General features: G+C 36.0%; 1 protein-coding gene across 5 annotated transcripts in view; it reads right to left on the bottom strand.

Moving 5' to 3' along the window:
- Nucleotides 1-26,265, bottom strand: part of SLC4A7 (solute carrier family 4 member 7) — a 133,613-nt gene that overhangs the window by 30,613 nt on the left and 76,735 nt on the right. For 3 of the 5 annotated variants that reach the window (XM_067561883.1, XM_067561885.1, XM_067561884.1), the window contains exons 4-12: nucleotides 25,245-25,383; nucleotides 22,923-23,083; nucleotides 19,049-19,237; nucleotides 15,275-15,631; nucleotides 7,188-7,303; nucleotides 5,573-5,730; nucleotides 4,202-4,289; nucleotides 1,950-2,096; nucleotides 446-549 (exon numbers count right to left, since the gene is read on the bottom strand). In XM_067561883.1, the coding sequence (XP_067417984.1) occupies nucleotides 446-549; nucleotides 1,950-2,096; nucleotides 4,202-4,289; nucleotides 5,573-5,730; nucleotides 7,188-7,303; nucleotides 15,275-15,631; nucleotides 19,049-19,237; nucleotides 22,923-23,083; nucleotides 25,245-25,383 (1,459 nt within the window). The remainder of the gene's footprint in view (nucleotides 1-445; nucleotides 550-1,949; nucleotides 2,097-4,201; nucleotides 4,290-5,572; nucleotides 5,731-7,187; nucleotides 7,304-15,274; nucleotides 15,632-19,048; nucleotides 19,238-22,922; nucleotides 23,084-25,244; nucleotides 25,384-26,265) is intronic. The other 2 variants (XM_067561886.1, XM_067561887.1) reach the window with 1 other exon arrangement.

The raw sequence follows: 26,265 nt of genomic DNA, 5'->3' as shown, positions 1-26,265 counted from the left end.
ATATAAAGACTGATAGCTTCTTTTAAAGTTTCTTCTGTGGGGTCTAGAAAATAGTTTAGACAATGATTTGTACCCATTCAATATTTTGACTATCTAGCCCAGTATAGACAATTTCCAAGTTGCTGCTACACCCATGATAAATGCATGCTTTATAAAGTAATTTAAAAATTAAAAATAAATTTTGAAGATTTAGTCAGTAAAAGGAGGCATCCTCATACTATGAAATCCTTCACAAGTGTGTTGAGGAATACTGCCACAGGATTGATAATGCTTTAAGCAGGACAACAATCACAGGCAAGAACTAAACACTTGAAAAGGAGAAAGGATGCATTTTACCATGAATTTAAAAGGTTTAAATGTATCATTCTACAAAACGGTAATCAGCATTAATGCTTTATTGCTTGTATTTCTTTGTGATGACTAGTACTTAGGTAAGCAAACCCACCTTCCAGTCCTCTGTAGCTCAGGTCCAGCATGATGGCTCTCCTGTTTGAGAGTCTCTCCGGTAGAAGAAGTTCCATTTGGAAATTTAGGTATCTTTCTTTTCTCCTACGTAAGGAAAGTACATAAAAACATTTTGCTTTAGGGTCATCTTTTATGATAAGCCTTAGTTCAGGAAGTTTGCAAAGATCCAATACTTCCAAAATAAATTATCTTTTAATATTTTAATACAAGGTATTTGATAAATATTTACAATACGAATGTACAACGTTACATGCAACTGTTGTAAGAATTCTGCATACCTACCACACATGGATGATGCTTGTAAATAAACTTCTCAAAAGGCAATATTATCTATGAATAAGCTCTCCTGGGTCGCATGACCTCTAAAGAGTGAATTCCTAGCTCAATAACAATACATTTTAAATGGCAAAATTTAACTATTATGCCTGAATCATGTATATCTAAAAATTATGTATGTATGTATTATATACTGCTTACATATATGTTATATCATGTGTGCACACCCATGGGTAATGCAAGTACAAATGTAAGCACAGTTTTTCTTTTTATATGAAAATGTAAAAAATTTGTTCCTTATACTCAGCAAGGTCCACCAACAGCACACAAATACCACCAGCTTTCTTTGTCCAATTCACACCCCACAACACCAACTCATCAACTTTTTTTGGAAACCAGGCCCAAGCCATAGGGGAGCCCAAGGCTTTAACTTCACATTACTTGGCAAATGAGCTACAGTTCCCCCCTCTTAAATTTCTCCCTTTCTTTAAACCTCTCCAAGATGGTTACACCTGACAGAGTATACCACCAACCCTCCAAAAGAGAAGCCCCTACCCCTCACTGTATCAGACTCACGCTGCAGCAATTTCCTTCAACTATGAGAACTAATCAGGTTTTCTTTAGAGCACAATTTTCCACCCTAACATGCCTGTCGGGTGCATCATGGTAGCAGCACAAAACACTCCTTAGAACAGCAAGCAGACCACCATGTTTGGGATTAAAATTCTCATTTTAAACATAGTAACACAATGCATTAATATCCATTTTTATTTTTCCACATATAATTTACAGCATTTTCACTTCCTAACCCTACCTAAATTTGTATTTAATTTATGTTTCCATTTCCTTTGGAAAAAATGCAATATTCTTATTTATAATCATTAAATTCACATAACAGAACTTTTTGTTATGAAAATACCAAAATACAATTTCAGAGTAACACTTTAAAGTCACTCAAAAAAAATCAGAAATGTATATCAAGATTAGAGAAATTAAGATTTATTTCAAACAAAAACAGAGGAGAAGAGATAAACAAAGTTAAGGTAATACAGCTAGTGTTACTTTACAGAACGTCTAATCTTTCTCCCAAATTGAAGACAATGGAGGGTTCTGCTGCTCTAAGAATGTTATTATTTTAAGTTTTGGATTACATGTGGACATGTATTTTAGAAACAAATCACAGACCACAATAATATAAAAGCTCTGACCTGGGAAGGAACACTTTTTGGTGGCTCAATGCGTATAGATGGATCCCACTCTCCTGGAGGCAGGACAGTCACCTGATCTAAAAATTCATCAATTCCTGATAACAAATCATTACGGTCTTTAGCTTTATAAGCAACATCGTGGAAAACCTTTATTGGAAAAAAAATACACACACAAATGAATGCTGGGTAAAATCAACAGTTTAAGGGACACTTGAGTAAAAAAGTCATGATTCATAGGTCTCACCTAGACATTTACTTGTGCACTTGCAATTCTGCATGCAAATATGTTTGTATAAGCACTTGTACAAGCACAAAGATTAACAACTATGTGTGTAGTTCGATGGGTTTTGCACATGCAAATTCTTTTGCGTGTGTGCATGAGTGCTTGCATCCCATAACCTTATGCATGCATATACGTAACTGTGGCCCCAAATATTTTTGAAGTGTTCTTAGCCATGTTAATAAACAAAACTGCAGTTTATTGAATCAAACTTCTAAAAATATTTTTTTCTCTACAATAGTTATGCTGATTAGTTTATGCATTTTTGTCAGCATTTTACCCCAAAGTTAGATGGTTCAATGCAGATTTTACAAAATGATGGCAAACCAATAATAGAGATGCAGAGATTAGAGAAACAAGAACATTACAGAGCCTCCTTAGTTTAAGTCCCAGTTTCCCTATGTACAAAATAGGGATCATATATGTTAGACCTCACAGGGATATTGTGAGTACTAATTCATTAAACATTTGTAAATATTAAATACCTCATTACCACAACATTCAATAAATGAATTAGATTTACAACTACTGAACTATAATTCAGTAACAGTTCAATGCACCACAGTCACTGGTGTATGCCAGTGTAGTGTCCTGCATTAATACACACAAACTATTTAAAACTAACTCCATGTCAAAACATGCATGATGCTTAAATCAGGAACTTCATATTCATCCTTAAATTTCATGCATTCCAGGTGGTGTCTTACAAATGCAGAAAGTACAGAGCCAAAACACACTCTCTTTAAAGTCAACGGAACTTTTGCTTTTGCAAAAGAATCTTAGAATATATTCAGTTTCACAAACCAGTGAGTGACCATCTTAACTTGGGGTTTCTGATTTCAAGTTAAACAAATAAAGTTTAATTTAAAAAAATAAATCACACTTTTTCCTTTGGTGGAGTTTTTACCCATTAAAAATGATAAGTTTAGTTAGTACTAGAAATTGTTTGCAGAGGCAGACCCTAAAGAGCTGCCACATGTACTGGAAGTTCATCCCCAGAAATGCAGGTCTTCAAAGGAAGAACATTTTTTAAAATTCTGTATTATTAAATGTTTATATAATTCATTTTCTAAACACTGATTAGTCAATTTTTATTCCCAGTAAGCTATGATGTCCCTAAAAATACATACCAAAAAACTCTGATTAAATACCATAACTTAAGAAACATTAAATAAATAAAATCTCAGTCAAATCTGAGCCATACTATTTCTAAGTAGTTCTAAAATAAACAATTTCTGGATTAAAATTCAAAAGTTAAAATTGCTGTTCCCTAAAGAGATACTAAAATTTCAGTTAGCTTACTCAAATAGTAGTGAGAATTCAGTATTGAAACAATATCCTACTATGCTGTAGGAGGAATCTTCCTTTGAATGAGAAATAAATCCCCTGTTCTCTTTAAAGACTTCATGGCACTTCACAGAAAACTAGAAGTATTCATTCAAGTGTTTGGCAAAATTCCAAGTTTAGCCATTACATTCTGCCAATCTAAAAATATATATTTGGTGTTTGAGTTGTCTACAACATGCTTATTTTTCTGTCCTGAACAGCTGTGTAGTGTTACTATGTATTGTTTAACAGTTGCCATCTTTCAGGGCACAAGTGGCTACAGAATTTAAAGATCCAAAAGTAATTCAGAAAAGATACACAAGCTATATATGTGGATCGTTCTAGAAGGCAAGGAATAAATTTAAATAGCTATTATACATTGATTCCTCATGTCTGTGGGTTGTGTCTTCATTCTTTATAAAGTTAGTTTAGCTGTGCCATGTTAGTCCTGCTTTGAGCAGGGGCTTGGACTAGATGACCTCCTGAGGTCCCTTCCAACTCTATGATTCTATGTTTCTGTGAATTATAGGTTATAAAAAGATTTCATTAAGCAGTCAACAAATACATGATTTCAGACTTCTACAATAAAAGCTTTTATTCAAAATTCAGATTCACTTTCAATGAATTATAAATATATACTACTTGCATCATCAGTCATAAGCGTTGAGATTGATCTTCCAATTTCATGGTACTGTGGTGCCTTGCCAGCTGGACCCAATAACACAAACAAGAACCTATGGGAAAAATCAGACAGAAGACCACGAGAGCTGATTTATTTCATCTTAAACCTTGAGCTTTCTTTTAAATGGAAGTACTATTTCAAGAAGAATAGTTACTCTCCTTTGGGAACTACAATTCAAAGCAAGATAATAAAACAAAAATTATTGTGATAAGAAAAGCAATCCCTAGACAAGTTTCAAGAAACTGCAATTGCATTTTAGATATAAAAATAACTAAACCAACCATGCACAGATCTAAAAATAACTAAACCAACCATGCACAGATCTTACCCTTCTCCAATAACAACAACCCAATGCACATATTTTATTCTCTGATGGCAGTTGTAAATGAATTTGATGAAAACATGCTTCAAATGTTTTAGCCCTACTGTGTCTGACAGTGTGCTATCTAAATTAGTTCATAAAAAATTATTTTTAAAATGATTTCACATAAACCCACAACAGATTACTCACATTTTTGTCTACCAAACTTATTTAATTTTCAATTTATCAAACTGCTTCTAACATTAAGTCCAAGCAGGTCCTCAGAATGCTAGTGCGGGCAGGTCCAACATACACCTCCTGTACCAGTGGATGTGAATTTCACTGTTAGTGGTAAACATCAAAATATTGCAAAATTTTCCCTTAAAATCATGCCATTGGTAGGGACTGGAGAAGACAAGGATTATAGCATCCTTCACTTTGCATTTTCAAACCATTAGAAAAAGAAAGGTGTAAATGTATTTCATTTTGGTATCAAATTTGCAAAAACTAGTATCTGTATTCACATTAGAATGTGCAATTTAGAGATCACATGATCAAATAAAAGTTTCCCACACTCTAGGGTTGTGTGTTCACAGTACAGCACTCTACACAGCGTACACCAATTTGGAGTACATAGACTTCCAGACTCAATGGACTATATCTGTTGTCATGTTAATATTGGGGGGCGAGTAAGTAAGTCATCTTATTCACACAGTTAAAATGGTGTAAGAAAGGGACCAGCATCTCTGAGATCCACCCTTCCCACAGCCACCTGGATGGTCAGTTTCAAACTTTGTACTCAAACAGTTTTGAAGATAACATTATTATCAAAATATCATTTAAAAAAAGTTTTCAGAGGATGTTTAGATGGTCCTCAATATACTAATTCTGCAACAATTGCTTGCCATGCAAAACAGATTAAGACATTTCCTGTCCCAATGATTTCACAATCTAAACTCTGATCTCTGCTTGCAAATGGAAGTGCTGTTACTTTATTGTGTGAGTAAATGCATTTTATTCAAGGATTTCTTTACCGTGTAGGAACAGGAACCTCTGTGAGACCTGAAAGAAGCACAGCAGGAGACAATCTCACAAAAGCAATGATTGGTCTTTCCAAAAAATCTACTTCTCCCACCAACACATTTGATGCTTCCGCTCCTGTGGGAATTTTCCTCATGAAGTTCATATCAACCTATTATACAGAGATAAAACAACTGCTTATTTCTTTACAGTTCTTATTGATAATTCTACAAAGAATTTTTTAAAACTAATAACAGTATTTACTGTTCAATACTTGTGTTGCAATGAAAACAATATAAATGCAAAAGAAATATTTCACATGTACTGGAAAAGAAAAGACAAAACGTATGACGTGTATAAAATATGTCTGTCACCAGTGTTTTATTAATACGTTTTTATTGTTACAAGTTAGAATTACTATTTATCATATTCTAAAAAGTTTCAGCTACGTAATCATTTTTCCACAGTAACTTCTCAGGACAGAAATATTTTCTCTATGCTAGATGATGTTACTTGACAGCAAATCAAAAAAACAATAACTAAGGAGAGTTCATGTAATGATACACAGTTTCCAGAATTTAAGTATTTTACATTTTATAAACTGTATTTTAAATATTTTTAAAGGAAGGAATAACTTTAATATAATTTTATTCATAAAATATGAACACCTGAAATAGAATAAAGAAACTTACATTTCTGCATATAATTACAGAGAAATGTTACAAAATTTTACAGCACATGAACTCTTTGTTTACAAACAGATACACAAAAGGCACCAGAAGCTAACACTAGTTACATTGTTACCTAGAAAAACTTACAGCTGGCCTCTTGAGTCCCACACCAAGTGTGCCACAACTACAGTGCCAGGAGGCTGACTCCTGCCCAACAGGAGACAAGTCAGGTGCATAGAAGGACAGGCCAAGCAAAAATATAAAAATTGTGACACAGGAGTAGGAATAAATGGCACCTGCCATGATCAGATGAGAATTACTATGTAAATTAGCTTTGCTTCAGCATAATTATTTTATGTAATTTGGCAAACCGTTTACTATGATTTTTTACTGTATGGATTACCACAAAATTCAGCTGTGTTGTGTAAGAGCCATAGTGGTTCTTATATCCCAGAACATTTAAATTTCAGAAGATGGAAGAAGTTAAACAGTAATACATGAGGTCTGCGTCCAGAAGCAACACAACTGATGCTCTTTATCCTTAGATTTCCATGGCTGTTACAGAACAAATTCATAAAAGCCCTTTTTCTGAAAAGGGGTCTTAAGTAAGAAAAACACAAAACTTAAGCCACTTTATTCAAAAACACCCACAAGACTCATGTTTTGCGGCACATCAGACCTGAAATTATTATATATTGCTCAATAAGCAAGTGGATTCTTATTTCAAGTTACATGAAGTACTGCAAAACTAAAGTGCAAAATTATCTATCAATAGGAAGTCCAGACAGACTGCAAAAGTAGTCAAAACATTTAATGGCAATTATTTTTAATCTATATTGCATTCTGATACTGCTGTAGTTAACCCACATTAAGGTAGAAATAGTGACTAGTTCTGCTACCATACTTTGTTACATAATCCTACTTATAAATCATTAAGAAAATACGTAATGTCATTTACCTTACTGAAATCAACAGTGCTGTTTTCTCTGCTTCCTCCTGTTCCGTTGCCTTTAACATCTCCACTTTTTCCAACATCCAAATTTCCAGGTGCCGACTGAGGCGACGCTAGAAGCCCTAGATTTAAACATAATACACACTTTCAAAATGGAGCCCACTGAAAATGGACATTACAAGAGACACACTGTACAAGAACTCAACATAGCAGCTTGCTAAAAGCGAATGTGCAAGTTAATAAACAAATGTGCCCCATATTAGTACCACAAATTCAACATAAACAAGTTATTTTATTCTGGAAAACAATTAAAGTTTGTTTAAAATAGTTAAAATCAGATATTGCCTAAATGGTGGCCATTTACAAAACAGTAAAGAAAAGAATGTAAGAGTATATTTTGGGGAAGAGGACAAATGTACAGATTTTAATCCTAACAACCAATGCTTTGTGCACAGAACCTACACGATAGAGATGTCACACATAGACATTTGAAAGCCCTAGAATTAAAACAAAAACAAAAAACACCCTCCACATACTTGAGTGCATTATCTGATATTTGCTTCTAAAACTGATATTGATTAAAAAAAAAAACAACTAATGAGACTCAGACTTTGACCACATCAAGGTTAAGACACTAGTGGTTAGCCAAACTAGTGCAACTCTCTAGTGTAGACAGGGTATGTTGGTGTAAATTATTATTTACATCAATGAAGCTTAACCTGGTTTGAAACAGTTTACCTTCTCTATACTAAGTCTTTGGCTAGACAGATTTAAAGGTGTGATGTGAGACCATGTTAGCTAACACAGTCTAACTAACATGTTTGAAAAAAATCTAGTATAGACACAAGCAACATATATTTTAACATTTGCTAAACTGAATGAGTTAAAGGTTAGGCTTCCCTCTAAGCTTTAACTCAACCAGTTTACCCCCACATTAAAGTATACATTGCCCTGTCTATACTACACTCTTTCAAAACACATTATTTAGAATGTTTTAGCTAACACAATCTGCCATCACACCTTTAGATCTTAGTCTAGCCAAGGCCTAGGGCTTTGTCTAAACTAGAAAAAGCTTTGGGGTCTAAACTGTTCATGCTAGCTAAACCTGACAAAGACAACCATTTTCCTAGTCAATAGAGGCCTACCCTCCTTACAAGTTTATCATTTTGCATTTTTACCTATTTCACATTTTTTTTGAAAGACAGCTGAATTCTAAAGATCTGATCCTATATAGCTATTCCAAAGAGTCAGAATAAAAAGTTCTATCATCCTTTAGAGGTAATACTTAAATTCTTATAAAATGGAAGAATGAGAATTGCAGTAAGACATTCTAATAAAACAAAAAACAATTATATTAAATAGGCTTTAATTTCCTCTGTGAAACTATATTGTGCTAGCAATAAACTATTACAATAAATGCCAATCAGCCAATTAAAATGGCAAAATCACATTCCTCCCTTTTGCTCTGCAGGATATATTATTCATCCAAAAGGAGATATCCAATCTGTGAATCAGCTGCACTACATTTAATAAAATGAAACTCCATTTTTAGGTAGGGCTCACGAAACTGAAACAGGGATGCAATATAACTGCTATGGTGAGAAAATAGAAAGTCTACATTTTAATACATAGGTGGGAAAAACAAAACATGTTCAGATAAATACAGAAAGATCAAATTCAGGCCCTCTTCACTTTATGATCCTAGAACAACAGTGTAAAATAACGTAAAAAGTGTGAATTGTGAAAGATGTGCAATTATGCGTCATTTTGCATCTGTATTCCAACCATCTCATCAATGCCCCAAAGCAGATTACTCATTGCAAAAACTCAATTAATCCCTAAATCTGAGGATACACAGATGATCAGGAGGGAGGAAGAAGAATAATCTCATAGGCCACACTCCCTTGTCCTATCCAGAGTATCTGGAACATGTAAATTCTCTGGGTGTTCAGGGAGAGAGCAAGGCACAAAAGTTGCTTGGCTGCAAACTTCCCAAGTACACAGAAATGGTGGCCTAAATTTGTCCATTGACGTCCATACTCAAACAATAACTGCAAACTGCCATTTTTCCCATTTCTCAGCTTCAGCATTAGGATAATATTGATCTTTTTATGACTGAAGTCAGAATTTCTCCAATTGTTTACAGCCCAGGTTAAAAAAAGCCTTAGTGCTAATATAGAAGTTCCTATCCCATTCAAAGTCTAAGGATTATTAGCTTTTGCTTTTTCATTATCTTACTAAAGTATAGATGCAAACTAAATTTAAAAATACTAATGGTCAAAAAGAGTAACATTCCAAACTTGCAACAAAAATGGAAGCATTTCCATAAAATTTTTCATAGTTTTTCCTTCCATTTTTAAATCACCCAGTGCTAGGAAATACCTAATAAAGAATAAATTGGCTTCTTGTGGTTTAAGCAACATACAGAAATTATACTGTATTCACAAACTGTATCTCAAGCTCAACACTGAAGAGTCCATCAGCATATACATACATTTTCCTCTATTTAAAAATAAAATTAGTTTGGTCTCAAATGTCACAAATTATTTGCCTAGGACCAAGTATTTTTTCTCTTAAATGTAATTAATATTTTACATATTTCCAATTCAAAATGACTCTAGTAGAAATCATAAGTGCCTTTCACTCATGGCACGAATGTGATCCTTTTAGCAGATATTTATCACACTGTAATTATATTTCTTCGTATATAAGAACGGCCATACTGGATCAGACCAATGGTCCATCTAGCCCAGTATCCTGTCTTCCGATAATGGCCAATGCCAAGTGCTACGGAGGGAATGAAGAGAACGCGAATCATCAAGTGATCCATCCCGTCTCCCATTCCCAGCTTCTGGCAAACAGCCCAATGTCAAAAGGGTGACATCTGTTGTATCTGATGGTTATTTTCTGAGTCCTGGATCCTATTGCTCAACTTTTGATAAAATAAGATTGGCTGATCTAACTTCCCAAATGGATCAGGTTTTCCTCCCTGCTACCCATCTTCATTATCTTTAAATAAAGAGTTTAACTCAAAGCTGAAACTTAATTCCTCACAATATTAATTTTGAAATCCCTTTATTTCATGGATTAAATTGCTCCCTTAGAAATTAGTCTGCACCCCTCGCTCAGGCAAGATTCCTGATAGGCTTAGGCCTTTGTTACCTTATTGTGGTTTTGTTTTAATGTCAGATTGATTTACTTTTACAAAGTAAACGTAAATGAAAATGAGTATAAATTCTCAATGGGTCTGTGCAGAGGCAGAGCTACGATGTAGCTCAGCTATATTTTGACACACTGAACATGTCTTTCTATATATTCTATCCAGCCTACAAGACCTTCTGGTATTCTGGGGCGCACAGAATCAAAAACGCTGAATAACACACTCTGTGGATAAGACTTCTCCAAAATTGTATAGGACTGTTGGAGTAGGTCACTGTCCGGCCTTAAATTGTTATCCAGCCCTTCTTCACCACCAGAATGAGGACTTTCTCCCATGCAATCTTTATTTATGAGGGAACAATTCCTGTCCTCCTCTTCTCCAATCTATTAACTCTAGCCCAATAACTGATCTGATATATAGAAGACCCTTTGTTTTCCAGGTTGTCAACACAGAAAAATTAATTCATCCCCATGCTGGAATATTGAGGGAAACACTGAGCATGCCCAGCTTCTTTCTTGTTGTCATCATGCAAAGTGGTATAGCTAAGTAAGATAATACCAATAGGGAAGATTCCTTCAAAATATGGAGCAATTTCTATGGAGGTTCCACAGCTCTGTGACAGAGGCAATTTGAGGTTGGATAAAGACCTATATAGTGATTCTTCTCTGCCTTCTTACAAAATCCATCTAAAAGAAATATCAAATTAAGGTATTTTTCTAACTTTTTCTTTATTCAGACTTCATTCATTGTTGGACTTAATTTAGTACTAGACACATGGACTGTTGGTGGAAAAAGAAGGTTCCATTCGTTAAGAGAAGAACCAGATCTGAGAAGCCTTTCTCCTAGAGCTCTGCCTCAGTGAGAGAGAAGAGATGAACCTCAAGTGAAGCTAAGACATACACTGATCTAGTGCAAACTCGAGCTGCTTTAGGCACTGAGTTGGACTCATACAAATCCTCCATGCCTAACTGTCCTACTATATTTGCATGCACACATATCGAAACCTAGGAAATAGTGTGAATTATTTAATTTTTTTTAAGAGTTAAATTCTAGACTTCCTACAGGAATTAAAACATTCAAGACATCAAAAGGGAGTGTATTTTCCTAGCACTAAACAGCCTGTTAAAGAAGAAAAGAATTGTTTGAGTTTTTCCAAAAGAAATACTTGAAGGTTTCCAATTATTAAAATTATTTTAGTAAATTATAGGATGCTATAGAATTGCAGGGCAAAGCTATTTTAAATTTTTAAAATGTTACAATTTATGTTTTTAATCAATTAATTAAATTTAAAATAAAATTAATATAGAGCAAAAAAACTTCGAAGCATCAGAAACAAGGAAATAAAAATACAAATATTTACCTCTTCCCTTATTTTTGTTGTCCACAGTCATTCATAAAAAGTTTGCATTCCTCTTTCATTTACCACCACAGATGGCAGCAGAGCCAATGTTGATTATTTTGGCACTTTTTTTGGCTGTCTCTACCCCCATCTGTGGAATTCAGTATTCAATAGTTCCAAAGCAGGGACATTTCTGAAACACTGGTTCTGAACTGAACTTTTCATGTGAGAAATACTGATTTTACAAAAAAAAAATTGAAAAGCTAAACACCAAACATTTAAGAAATTAACTGGAATGTTTAATTTGTGAAAGAGACTGCTTTGATGCCTGATTGTAATCCAGATACTAGCTTCTAACAATTCAAAGAACAAACTGAAGTGGAAAAAATCATTATTTCTCCACCTTATACTCTAACTCACAACGTTTGGGATCTTTCTAACAATCCCATATAAACTTCTGAATAACCCAGAGCAATGGAGACAAGAACAAAACTAGAAACTACCACACAGTACATCTCCTAAAGACTGGTCAATAGAAGGAATATCCAGCTAGTTCATAGCACTTAAAAGGGATATGAAACAGACAAAGGTTGTAGTCTTTCATGTCTCTTTCAAAACTGCACTGCCATACCCTTCCGTAGTGGAATGGGCTTCAATTCCCTTTGGACAATGAAGGACCCCCAAGACAGAAGACGTTTCCATATTTAATTCCATGAACCTCCAACAGAGGTGGTTTTGGAACAAATTGATAAATTAAAGAGTAACCAAGACCAGATGGTATTCACCCAAGAGTTCTGAAGGATCCCAAATATGAAATTGTGCTATACAACTAACTGTGGTATGTAACCTACTGCTTAAATCAGCCACTGTACCAGATGACTTGAGGGTAGTTAATGTAATCCCAAATTTTTAAAAAGGCTCCAGAAGCGTTCTAGCAATTATAGGCCAGTAAGCCTAACTTCAGCACAAGGCAAATTGGTTGAAACTACAGTAAAGAACAGAATTCAGACACATAGATGAACACAAATTGTTGGGAAAGAGTCGACACGGCTTTTGTAAAGGGAAAGCATGCGTCACCAATTTATTAGAATTCTTTGAGGGATTGGATATAGTGTACCTGAACTTTCAGAAAGCTTTTGACAAGCCTCTGACTTCTAGATGCAGGGACTGGACAACAGGAGATGGATCATTCAATAATTCCCCTGTTCTGGTCATTCCCTCTAAAGCATCTAGCATTGGCCACTGTCAGAAGACAGGGGGGCTAAATGGACCACTGTCTGACCCAGTTTAACCATTCTTATGTTCTTAAGAAAGGCTCCAGACCAGTGGTAGCCCATGGGCCAGAGTTTGAGAGACTCCTCTCAAGGGCACCTCTATGTTAATATTGGATTTTTATTTTTTTTTGATCCAGAAAACCAAAGAATCCATTTCTAAATAGTGGATCAAAGAAAAAGAGACCAGGGTATATAAAGCCAGATGAACTGGGAGATCATCCTCTTCAGATTTCTCCTTTATAAATATGCAGATACATCTCCTTGAGGCTTAGAATCAATTTATGACTGACTTAGATTCAGGTAGAAAGCTTTATCTTCACTTGTCTCTCTAAGATTCTACAGGACTGTGTATGGCATTTTGTCACTCTCATAGAGAAAAGAGTAGCAAAGTCAAGATTGTGATGTTTAGTGCAGAGCCATTAACCAAATTCAGTTGTTTAATGCTGGCAGTCATCCTCCTCCTCCATGAAAATCATCCTTGGTTTTGAGCAGGAGAATGATCTTTATATAAATGCTCTCCTCATTAGGAGTGTTTTTCTACATTAAGGAGGCAGAGGCCAAGATTTATTTTGGTTTACATAAGACAGAAGGGCCTTGTTCAGAGACTCAGAGGACTAGTGTTAGGACAGATTTCTCTCTGATCCTTAAAATATTCAATACTTTTAGATGGAAAAGGAGGAAAAACAGATAACCATGGCATTTGACACTGGTTACTCCCTCCACCACATGCCTCTAACAAACTTCCTGTTCCTTGTTACCCTGAACTTGGGCCTGTATAAGAGAGAGACAGACTGGGCTGGGTAAACTAGGACCACATACCTGAGATCTGGCCAGGTAATCAGATGGATCTGTGTTTTCAAGATGCCCAGAAACAAAGGGCTTGTGCTGGATAGCCAGTCTGGTGGGACTGATCGTGTCTGTCTCCCAATTCCTAAAAACTGATCTTTCTTACTAGATAATGAGTAAGGATACTAAGATGATCGTTTCTGGTCAAAAATTTGAGTTACAGCTATCCAACTTCACACAAATGGAGATGAGTTTCAGAATAGTGAGAATGAGCAGTTTCACATTTTGAAAATTTTCTGTTCTTCCAGGTAAGGTGTTTACTCATTTTCAAAGAAAAAACTGAAGGCACTTGGAGGTAAAGACAAAAGTGACCTCTACAAACAATTACGAGTTAATCAGAAGAATTGCCAAAATCTTCAGCCTCCACTTGTCTCTGCTGCTAGGAAATGACAGAAAAACTCAAATGTTATGAATTGATGTCTGGGATACAAAACAAACACTTACTCAACATATTGAGGCATTTTCAAAGGAATTTCTCTCTCTCATATTCAGTGTTCTCATACACATTATGCTTTTTACACAAAGTGAACAGCCTCAGAGTGTTTCAGAGATCAACAACATAACGGGATCTGCAGCTACTATTACTAGGTTTCTTTCGGTTAATTTACAATCTTCTGCAAAAAAAACCCAAAAACCCAAGAACAAAAAAGACAAACCCCACTCCACCCCCAAAAACACACCTCAAACAGTAATTAAACATTTGACACGGTGATAATGCACTACTGAAAAATTCACTGGCACCAATTATAGAAATGCTGGATATGCCAGTTTTAAGGTACCATAACAGTTCTGAGATTTTTATAATACAAACTTAAGCTAAAGCCTCAAAGAAAGTATTTAAAACCCAAATCCACCACGACAAAAAAACACAATTAAGTTACTACCCTAACTCTAACTGTAACTCTTGTTTGTTCCTAATACCTACCCTCTCTTTTTTTTTTTTCTGTCCACATGTTTTATCATGTCTGATTTAGACTATAAATTCTTCAGACCATGCCCCTTGTCTTTAAAGCACATACCACACTGAAGGACTAAATTAATAACTTCATTTACATGGATTCAAGGTGAGTGAAAGGAAAAGGCCACCATTTTTGACATCTTACCTATTTAAAAGACAATAATTGTATTTAAAAATTACTTATTTATAAAACAAAAACACAAAAATTCCTTTTTAATCACACAAAAGAGGTTAAGTATGAAAAATTCTATTTTTCATTGCCTCAAGGAGTTAAAATGCAATTATAAATAGATGAATTTCAATAATGTTTGTGTTAATTTTTAAAAAAAATCTTTGCACTAAATCTATTATGCTGAATAAGAAACAATCACACTTCAGAAGAAATAAAACATGCAGACTGAGGTATCAGATGTAAATAATACTCATTTGTGCTCAAGCTATGTGCTCAACATTGCAATGCAAGTGACAGAGATTCAGAGAGCACCACACATGGACAGTGTAAGTTTGGATAATTGCCTGATATGTCAATATTATCCTCTGTCTTCTTTTCCTGAACTTCTAAGTCCTCCTCAGGTGGATGGATTATTACTGTGGGAATATCATCACTGGCAGGTGACACTAGCAGTTCCTTGCCCTGAAGCTGACTCTGCTGGGAACTTGTGGTTGCCAGGCGGCCACTGCTAGGACTGGAGGGTGGTGTGTTTTGAGGGGTAGGTAGAGGGGTTGTACACCTTGAGTCTGCCGGGGTTCCAGCTCTTGAAGAAGGAAGAAGGTAATTGAGAAGAAGGGACAAATGTTTTTCTCCTTTCAGGGAAACATTTGAGGCAGAGAGACCTGTTCGCAAAGAGTGGCGGGAGGCTGAGAGGCCTTCCCCTGAGACAAAACAAATAAATGAAATACGATGAAGTTTACAGCAGGCAAACAAGCTAAAAAAAAGAAATGAATTATGCATTACAATTTACATTGTAAACTGAAAGCTTTAAGGGCAAAAAGTGTCACATTCATGCAGGTGAGATAAGAGTTAAGCAAGATGTAAGAGTGAATCAGATTTTTAGATATTAGAAAAGCCAGCATGTACCTTACTGACAAGTACCAATGAGCACATAATGCGGCTCTGGAAGAAAATAGTATGACCAGTAACTGCTTAAAAAAGATCCAAAAAGAATTTAACATATGCTCATAAAATATTGACATCCAAAATAACTAAAATAGATGTTAAAAAGGAAAAAAAAAATCAAGTTGTAGTATTACCACATATCATTTTTATTGGAATTTTTTTACTAGTCTCAGACATAATGCAACTGTGAAAACGTCAGGTCAGCAGATTTTGAAGCATTTGTATATTGACTATAATTACTTGGTCTGCTGGGTGAGCTTGGGCAAGTCATTTTACCTCTTTATGCCTCAGTCTCCCCATCTGTAAAATGGGGATAATGAAACTCTCTGTAAAATGCTACATAAGAGCTTGTAAAGGGAGGGAAGGAAATAGTTAATTTGATATTTCAGTACAACTTATCCTCGAGGCAAAGATAGGTGTCAAATTTCCAAGTTAAAAATAACCTACTAAACCTAACCTGAAGGAGAATATCTTAGATCACTGGCACTCACAAACATTTGGCTTGGGACCAAATTTCAATTTATCAGCACCACTGAGTGCAACCCTTCTGAAACCACTCCTGTCAGTTATTTGCTATCATAACTAGCTGGTCAAAACGCAGAATTTCCATTTCATGGGAAAATTTGATATTTTGCAATTTACTTTCTCATTACAAATCAGAATGAAAACACATTTTCAGAATTTTCCCTGAAAGGGAAGTTGCCAAAAGTTTTGTTTTGGAAAAAATTCAAAATTTTCATTTAAAAACAAAAAAAAAAAATGTTTAAATTTTTTTCTCACTTTTGTAATTTTTGCATTATTTCATTACACATCAGTAGTAGTAGTAGTGCATGATATGACAACATGTTAAGTCATGTCATGTCATAATAGAAGAGCTAAAATACTCTATTTATAAAAAAATTAAGGGCAGCTGCTACTTAATACAGACGGCAGCAGATTATTTTATGTTCTTGATCAAAGTGTCTCCTGCTTGTGGTGTAGTGAAACGTACAAAGTGTCAAACTATACCCCTCGGTCTCTTTTATTACAACCCTATTCATTTACTTAGCTTCAGACTTCTCCAAATCTCTTTTGGTCTCTCACCCTTGCCACACAATGCAGTCTCTCTTTATCCTCTTGTTTCCCCACTATTCTAAGATATAGAGTCACCATCCTTCCTTCAGAGACAAGTTTCTGATGGGTGCTTGTTCTTCCCTATCAGGGAAAAAGATTCTAAATAGCTCTCTATCTTCACTCCGTCACTTCCCTTAGGAAGGGGGAGCGTCTATAGAAGACTGACTGCAACTACACAAGTGTACATGAAATACATGCACAATGACTGGTGCTCCATCTGAGACAGAACAAGAGTATGATGAATTCTGCTAGAGATCTGGAGGTGAATGTCTCTCTCTCTCTCTCACACACATGCATATTATACCATCAGGCAGGGACCAAAAAAACCCAGAGACTCACTCATTATCATCATGTGCACTATAAACTGGTTAAGGAGGAACAACATATTGAACAATTCTAAAATTCTTTTGGGGGAAAATGGGGTTGTATCCAGCAGTATACAGGGAAAACTCAAATTTAGAGGGTTTATCTGAAAAATACATTCTACAGATTCAAGGTTTATTTAAAATTATTTTATTTTCAGTGTTAAAGCCTTGAAATTGGTCTCTATAGTGCACTGCTGCTTCGGTAGTAATCTAGACTGATAAAGCAAAATATTCTATTTGGTATATATTAATTAAGAATCCAATGTATTACATAATATGAAAACAATTTAATTTGTTTTCAAGACAAGGAAGATATCTTACATAGGTATCAAATTCACTGAATCACTATTTCCTAGGGACCCAGATGTTTGGATTGGGCATGTTATTTAGACTTGGAATTCTGCAGTTTTCTAGCAAGATTCTCACACATACTGAACAAAGCAACAGTCATTCATTGTAATTGAAGTCTGTACTATCAGTTCAAAGTTTAAGAGAATTTTCCTCCTTTTAGAAACCAAGAAGTCAAACTGGCAAGAAACTGGCAAAAATACTGGCAAAAAGCTGTTTTCAGTATGTGTGAGCATTAGATATTGTCCAGTTTTTCTAAACCCTCACTGTGCATCAGGAAACAGGCTAGAAAATCTCTACAGCACAGATCAAACTCAGCACACACTTACACTTAGCACAACCTAAGTAAGTACATGTTCCAAGGCAGCAGACATAACACATCTTGCACCAGAAGTACATTATTTTAAGGAGTGACAAGTAATCAGGCTCTGTGATGGGCCCAATACTTCAGTCTTTACTAGGCAAAAACCCTCAAGTAGATATCTTGTTTGATGTGACTGGAAATCCAGAACAGAAAGAGGAGAACTCTGCTGGGAAGGCAGAGGCCATAAAGGAAGAATAAAATGTCAGATAGGCTGCTCTGGGGTGGTAATGTTTGAACTTAGGCATTGAATACATGGAAGATATGTATCACAACATGCCCAAGTTTGTCAGAAATTAGTTATCAGCAAGATACATGGTACATCCTATGAAGATGTTACCTAGGTCCTACTATACTAAATAAACCTTAGCTAAAGGCAGCTTATTATTTTTATTTTTTTTTAAATAAACTCCCTTTCTGGACAACTATACAAAAGCAAAACTCAAGTAAGATGAAAACAATTAATATAAAACAAAAATTAAAAGTTTCATTAACCATTAAGACCATCATGATTAAATAAGTCTCTAAAACAATAAATAAAGGAGACTGAATCAGAAGCTATTATCCAGTAGTCATACTCCTGGATGCACATGAAGCTTTGCCTGGCTGAGGTAATAGGATGACTTTAAACCTTTCAAATATGTAAATTTAATACTAGCATATCCTGTGAAAGTGTAGGACCAACTGAATATATTGTCAAGGTAGAGAAAATGCTGTTTATATACCTCTTAACATGACAACTAAACCATGCTGTAAATTAAGATAATACGACAAGATATTACAGTGGCTGCAAGAAGCAAAATAAGACTACACATGCAATATACAGTAAATGTCCAAACTCCACAAAAGAACAAACACAGCTTTTACATACCAAGAAGGACACAGAAAATATATCCACTATTATCTGCTGACTTCTCCCTCCTCGCCCATGTTAATGTTTTATTTGTAACAGGTTAGAATAAATTGGATGCTACAACTTATCTCACCATTTCGTTCAAGCAAGTGAGGGTCAGAATATTTCTTGCCTATATCCGCAAAGGACCGAACCAGGGGGATCCGACTGCTGAATTTCTTCTCGTTCTGGTGATGGTGTCTCTTGAGAAGAGCTTCTCTAACATTCTCTCTTATGGACTCATCCAGATGACCAGAGGAAATCATGTTGTCCAACACCATATCTATCATGAGAAAAACACTAAAATCAAATTTGAGCTTTATATATGCATACCCAACATCACCACATTAACTCATGTCTGAAAAAATCAGTAAAACTAATTTATGAAGAATCTTCAAGTCTGTTTCATTGGCAAAGTGTGTGTCTAGATTCCACTGAAAAGGAATAGCCAAGAATATTGCAGGCTAACAGTTCAAATCTATACATTTTGAACAAACATTTCTTCAAGTCATTAAACAGTATTCTTTGCAAAATACACAGCATTTAAAAATATATGGCCTATAGGAATAAATAGGTTATTGTTAACCACTTAACAAAATATTGTTATTTATCTTTATTTCAAATTCCTATTAACTACAGCTTTCATTACAAAAGGGAGGTATTATTCAAGGATATTCCAAATAAACACCATTCTTCACTGGACAGCAGGGCAGTAGCAAAAACTACCACAAGCAAGGCTGGATGTATGATCGGGATATAAGTCTCTGCATAGCAACCTTAATTCCAGGGCTTCCTAACGTTTGAGCACTTGATTTTGCAACTTCAGTGTTCCTTCAATGTAGTTTACTATATAAAATGACTTGCCCAACCTTTCAAGCATCTACCCTTCCTTTTTTAAGTTGCCCTAATCTTCAAGATTCCTTATTGGACTTTCTTTCTATTTCACATTTTTACAAAGAAGATGAAGATGACATGTAAAGTGTGGCAAAACTCATCATTTTGCACAATTTGGGTGGGCTTTTAAATATTTCTAATCACATGAAAATGTATGATCAGCCATGTTTCCAAAATACCTCAGATATAAACTGAGGAATGAAAATCTGCCTATATGGCTATGTGAAGAGCAGCCAGCATTTCTTTTATTGACTTGTTCAAATAATCTTGAAAGATTTGTAGGCCAGCATCTTCAGTAACATAAGCCTTATGTGTAAGTAACTTGTATGAATTTGTTTGTATAAAGACTTTTTAATTACATTTTACCATTTCTAATTTCATTGAGATCCCTTGTAAGGTTAAGAACTTACATTTATATAGAAACTTTTATATTAAAAGATGATGACATGCTTTACAAACAAAACAGCAAACTATGCAGGGATCATTTTATTCACCACTACAGTGCAGCCTCCTCTGGAGAAAAACACAATTACAGCTTTATAGCATACAACACCACACACAGCAATCTATGCCAGTAAGACAAAAAGTCAAGTATATGTATCTAACTGAAAATGGAAAAGAATTGAGGTAGGTCAAATATAATTACAGAAGATACTTGGGTTAACACTGTAGCTTTTATAAGAAAGTTCCCTGGGATCTTTAAAATGCACACATCTGAAATGTTAGTAACATTGTGATGCTTTGATACTCAAATGAAGTGTGGATTCTGTACTGTTAATAAAAAAAATAATCTTTAGGATATACGATATATGCATTTGCTCCTCTTTCAGAGGAAAGAAAGATTAACTAAAATATTATTCCAATAGGACAATCCACTGCCATAGGATATTGCCCTGAAGAGCCTATTAAATAAGTCTGTTTTACTAAACCTAGATTAAATCAAGGAATTCATCTTAAATTTTATTTATTTATATGTATAAACTGTGGAACTCATTGCCACAGGAAGTGACTGAGGCCAAAAAATTAGCAAGGAATTGGACATTTATATGAACGACAAGAATATCCAGCATTATAATAGTTACTGAAAACAAAAATTTAGAAGAGATATTAAACCTCGTGATGCAAAGTTTAAACCAATCTCTAACTACTTGGGATTAAGAGGTTTCTTGCACCTTTCTCCAAAGCATCTGGTGCTGGCACTGTCAGAGACAAGAAACTGGATTAGATGGACCACAGGTCTGATCCAGCATGGCAATTTTTATGAACCTGATCCAATACTTCTTGGTCTTAGTTTTATTCATCTGGATCTACCCAACCAGAATGCCCTTTTCATAGGAAATATTAGGTTTTGCGTGCACGTGTTGGGGAGAGTGAGAGTGGTGCGACCAATTTTAAAGGTACATCAAACTGAGATGAAGGGTAAGAAAGAATTAGCAATGGTCTGAACTGCATTGCAGTTACAGATCTATATACAGGAACAACCCTCACTTTGCTCTATATACAGTACACACACCACATGCATACAAAATGGTTTAAAAGCCAAAGTTATCCCCCATCCTTTGTCTTTATTCTTAATGTATATAACATTATCCTGAGACAGGACTGTACTCAGAAATGTAAACCTTAGTCTGAGGTTGTTGCTAAGGTTTCTCTTGGCAAGATATCCTGCCCCTCCCTATAGCTCTGCAGCCTCAGAGAGATTCTCAGCCTTTTATACTTTTGGGTGGGAACCAATGAGATCCATTAAATCTGGCAGCAAGGTGAGAAAACAGAATAGCTCTACACCTCCACAACAAGTAAAAGACTGATATCCTGTCACTGAGTCCCTGCACAAGAACCTGAAAATAGACCTGTGTCCCCAATTTTTGATAGACTTACGTATGTCTTTCAATATCTTCTAGCTCAGCTTCTTTCAGTATTTAACAACTTTTTTAAAAAGTGACAGGTACTTAAGATGACTTGGAAAGTAACTACAGTACTTTTGCACTAACATCATTGACAAATGAAATTTAATCAGAGAACAAAAAATCTGTAAATTTTATTTGCTTCAACAGTGTGTACTGCGTGCTCCCACTAAATAAGCTAAAATGAGGGCTCAATACAAAGAGCTAAAGGGTAACATTTTCAAAAGCACTTAGCAGATTGAAAATTCTAGTGAAAACCTTCGTCACTCCCCGTTTTGGTTCCCTATGATCATAATGGTCAGCAATAGGTCCACTATGATTCACAAGGATGCGTCATTCAGTGACCAGATACCAAGAAAATGGAATGAAGCTAGCCTAAGGGTTCTTAAAATAAAAGCCACTTACTAGACTAAGTGTATATATGCAAAAAGTTTTCAAAGCTGCTTTTACATACTCAAAATTAACTAGAGACCATTGAGAACACTCAACATGCTAAATTAAATAATACAAGTTTTATTTCAGCTCACTTCTTACCATTTATAAAATGAAAGTTTAAATCAAACTGTGCAACAATTAACTGCACTAACAGCAAGAGCTAGTATCAACTGAATAGTACACTGTACAAATTATCCCTCAAGTATCTTGATGCATCATCTTGTCTCTCCAGGTGAAATGTAAGTATGTATTTGTTGTCCAACTAAAGATTAGAATAAAAGACAATTTAGTGTCTGACTTGCCCACACCAGCTGATTTGGGCTTCGGCTGCAAGACTGTTTCACTCCTGTGTAGACTTCCGGACTCAGGCTGGAGCCCAGATTCTAGGATCCTGTGAGGTGAGAAGGTCCCATAGCTCAGGCTCCAGCCTGAGCCCAGAAGTCTACACAGCAATGAAACAGTCCTGCAGTCCAAGCCCCACAAGCACAAGTCAGCCGGCATGGGCCAGCCACTGGTGTCTAGTTGCTGTGTAGACATATCCTTATGGGCCTAATCCTACTAACCAAGAGCAGTCCCAATGGGACTCCTAGTGTGAGTGAAGTTTGCATAATCAACTCTTAAAGATAAAGAAAATTACAGTATAATATAAAGATTAAATATAAACTTTTATGTTTTTAAATCACAAACTAGTGTAAACTAGCAAAGATAAAATCTTTCAAAAAAACTTGTTATAACCTGCTATTTCATCTAGTGTGTTTGCTCTCATGTCCAACATAACTGTCCCATTCAGAATACAGCTTCTCAATTCAAAGAGACTGTGCAAAGACAGAGTTGCAACATAAGGTTTGCTCCATCGATCACCACCATCTTCAACATCCTCTTCAAATTTTAGCCACCTGAAAAATAAATATATATTATGACATATGTACGCATTACTTTTGGAGAGATTTTTTATGAACATAATCCCCTTTTTTCTCTGTTCTTTCTATAGGCTGCAAAACAGAAGCTATATCCCCCTGCGTATATTGTCCTTTATTTCTGCCTACACTCCCTCTGAGTCCCTATGTTCCGTGCTCAATCCCTCTATTTTAATGCATCCTCTATCACCTGTTCCCATACTTGACACTGCTTTTTTCATGCTACTCCTTATGTTTGGAACAACAGCCCAGATTCACAAAGGGAACTAGGTATCACAACCATGAATGCCCTAATGCCTGACTTCTAAGCACCTAGAAAATCACTGGAACAACAAGAGGATCCACAAAGCCTGAGTTAGGTGCCTAGGCTCTCCCACACAATGCTTGGGGGGAGAGAGGTGCCCAAGACTGGGATCCACAAAAGCTAGCCTGCTAGGCAGAGAGATGCCTAAGCTAGGAAATGGGAAGTGGTTAGACCACTCACCTGGAACATGGGATACCTGAATTCAATTCCCCCTCAGCCTGAGGGGGAGAAGGGAGACGCCTGTTCAAATCCTCTCTCTCAGAACAGTGTGTTAACTGCACACTATGGGGTATTCTCATGTGGGCTCCCTCAATCTCACCTGTTGAAGCTGTTCCATTTTGGATAAGTAGTCATGGAGAAGGGGGCTGGACCCTGGGTCTTCCAGCTACCAGGTGGGTGCCCTGATCATCATGATATAGAGTCACTCATTCTTATCTCTCTTTGTGGCCCAAAGACTAAATATGCATACAAAGTGAACCAGCTTCAATAGCAGAGACTGAGGCAGACCCACATCAGAATACCCCATAGCCCAGTGGTTAGGGTCGCCCACATCCAGGTGAGTGCTCTAACCACTGGACTAACAGTTATAAGGGAGGCACCACCACCAGCTGAATTCTGAACAGGGCCCAATGCGGTAGGCATACTCAGAGCATGCCCACTGGATCAGGTTCCACAGTAAAGATGGACGGGGAGAATGAATGCCTATATATTCTGCTGTGTGGATCACACTGGGGTTTAGGTGTGAGATAGTCATTTGGGTGCCTAAAATGAGTATGCACGCCCAGAAGTGGAAACGTAGGTGTCTAAGGAAATTTCATCCTGAAAATTTAGGTGGCAAGTGAGTTTAGATACCTACAGGTTCAAGCAGCAGCTGAGAAGAGGTTTTGTGGATTGCAGCAGCACCTAAATCCAGGTGGCCTAAGTATCTTTGTGAATCTGGCTCAAACAACCCTCTGCCAAGGCACCAAGTATGATCAACCAAGACTGAGTGCACCCACACTCAGTTAATCTTTTAACTATTTGATTTGTATTCATCAAATGTAGATTGTAGGCTTTTGGAGTCAGAAACATGTTTTCAATATATGGTTTATAAATCACTATGCATATCTATGGTACAAATGATACATAAACAGATAAAGTTACTTAAAATTCAAAGTCAAGCACTCAAAAGTTAGGAAATGCCAGATTTACAGATGCCCATGCAATCTTGATTCTGCCCTCTTGGGTGTCAAAACCGTGTATTGTGGAAAAGTTAATATGTACTCATGTAATTAGAGATATCCGATACAAAAGACTTTCATAATGCATCTGCACAAGGAGAGAGAATTAAGGTTGCACAGGGCCACCATAAATCTGAAATTTATTAACTTTCAAGTACTTCACTTTGCAACCTAAATATCATTCTTTTAATGTAGTTTTGTGTCTCTTACCTAATTTGGTGGGGGGTTTCTTGAAGGAAAAATACAATAAATTAGCATCAATGACATCCCCTCCTTCCATTTTTGTTAACATTCTGTCACAGCAAAAACAATACTATATAATTAGAACATCTGTACTCACAGTCAAATACACCTGTAGTGTTTGCAATGCTACATTTAATCAAATTTGGAAAATAAAGTCAGCACAGCAACAATAAAGAGATTTCCTCCAGAAGTCTGGGGTAAATTTTCAGAGTGGCTCAGAGAATCAGACTATCAATTTCCATTGGTGTGAATGTTAATTGGGAGGCAAATTCCCTGCCTTGAAAATTCTAACCTAGGATAGATTTCTAAGGACAAAGCAAACGAGATCATTGGAAAAGGATACATGAAACAGAATTATCTATGCTTGGTTTACCTGGCAGTTTCTTTCCATTCATATTCTTCCCCATCTCTGAAGTACAGCTCATCCATTTCAGTGAAGAGATCATGGGGAATGTGTTCTTCATCATCATCCTCAGTACCCAGGATAAACTGCACTCGTTGGGATGGGGTGTCTTAATGGAAAAAACAGTAGTTTAGAAGGTAATACTTCTATTAAACTGTTAACATTTTGCAACACCTAAAACTTTATCCTCCCTCTAACAGCTGGAAACAGTGTTGAAAATCTCTCATTAAAAGAAGATGGGAACAATTTAAAAGCCAAATACAGGTTTCCTGTAACAGTAGCTCCACGGTCCTTTCTAAAATTGTAATGTCTTTCTGAAAACAAAAGGGAGAGGGGGAAAATAAGCTACTTCTATACTCTAGTTAACATATTGGTTTAAATATTTTAAGATCTTGCCATAATTTCACACCTCAAAAACAAACATCAACAATAACAAAGCTGGTAAAATGAAAAAAGTCAAAAACAAACTCAAAGGGCAAGACATCTTAGTCTCATGCTTGGAGACAAAATAGATCATATCGACTTCTTTTCTTCAAAGAGAAAGACAATTAGACTATTGACATTAAAAAGGAAAATACGTTCCAGACAATAAATCATTCAACTACATATTGGTTGTCCATTTCAACAAAGACAGGTAAGGATGCATGTGGGAGAACTTCAGGTTGCTTACCTGAAAATTTTCCCTTCTTTGAAGGGATAGGTCCTTAGAGCCTCAGTGTAGGACATCACCAGTCTGCAGCTGTGGGGGGCAGAATCAAAGCTGACTGGAGGGCTGGGGACTAGTCCCTACCTTCTGGGGATGCCCTTAGTTTCAAGGTGCTTCTAAAGCTAGCCCCTCTGGATCATTAAAAAAAAAAAAAAACTCTCTTATCCTGTATCAGCATCTCTCTCTTTGAAGAAGAAAAGAAAATGTTCAGGTCAGTAACTACAAAATTTCCCATCCATTCTCAGGGTTAGGTCCACAGATCTTCAGTGTGGGATTTTCTCAGCA

The sequence above is a fragment of the Emydura macquarii genome, unplaced genomic scaffold, assembly GCF_026122565.2.
Source record: "Emydura macquarii macquarii isolate MOO-44397 ecotype Brisbane River unplaced genomic scaffold, CSIRO-AGI_Emac_v2 contig_2422, whole genome shotgun sequence".
NCBI lineage: Eukaryota > Metazoa > Chordata > Testudines > Chelidae > Emydura > Emydura macquarii.
This window is presented reverse-complemented; position numbering and strand designations above follow the sequence as displayed.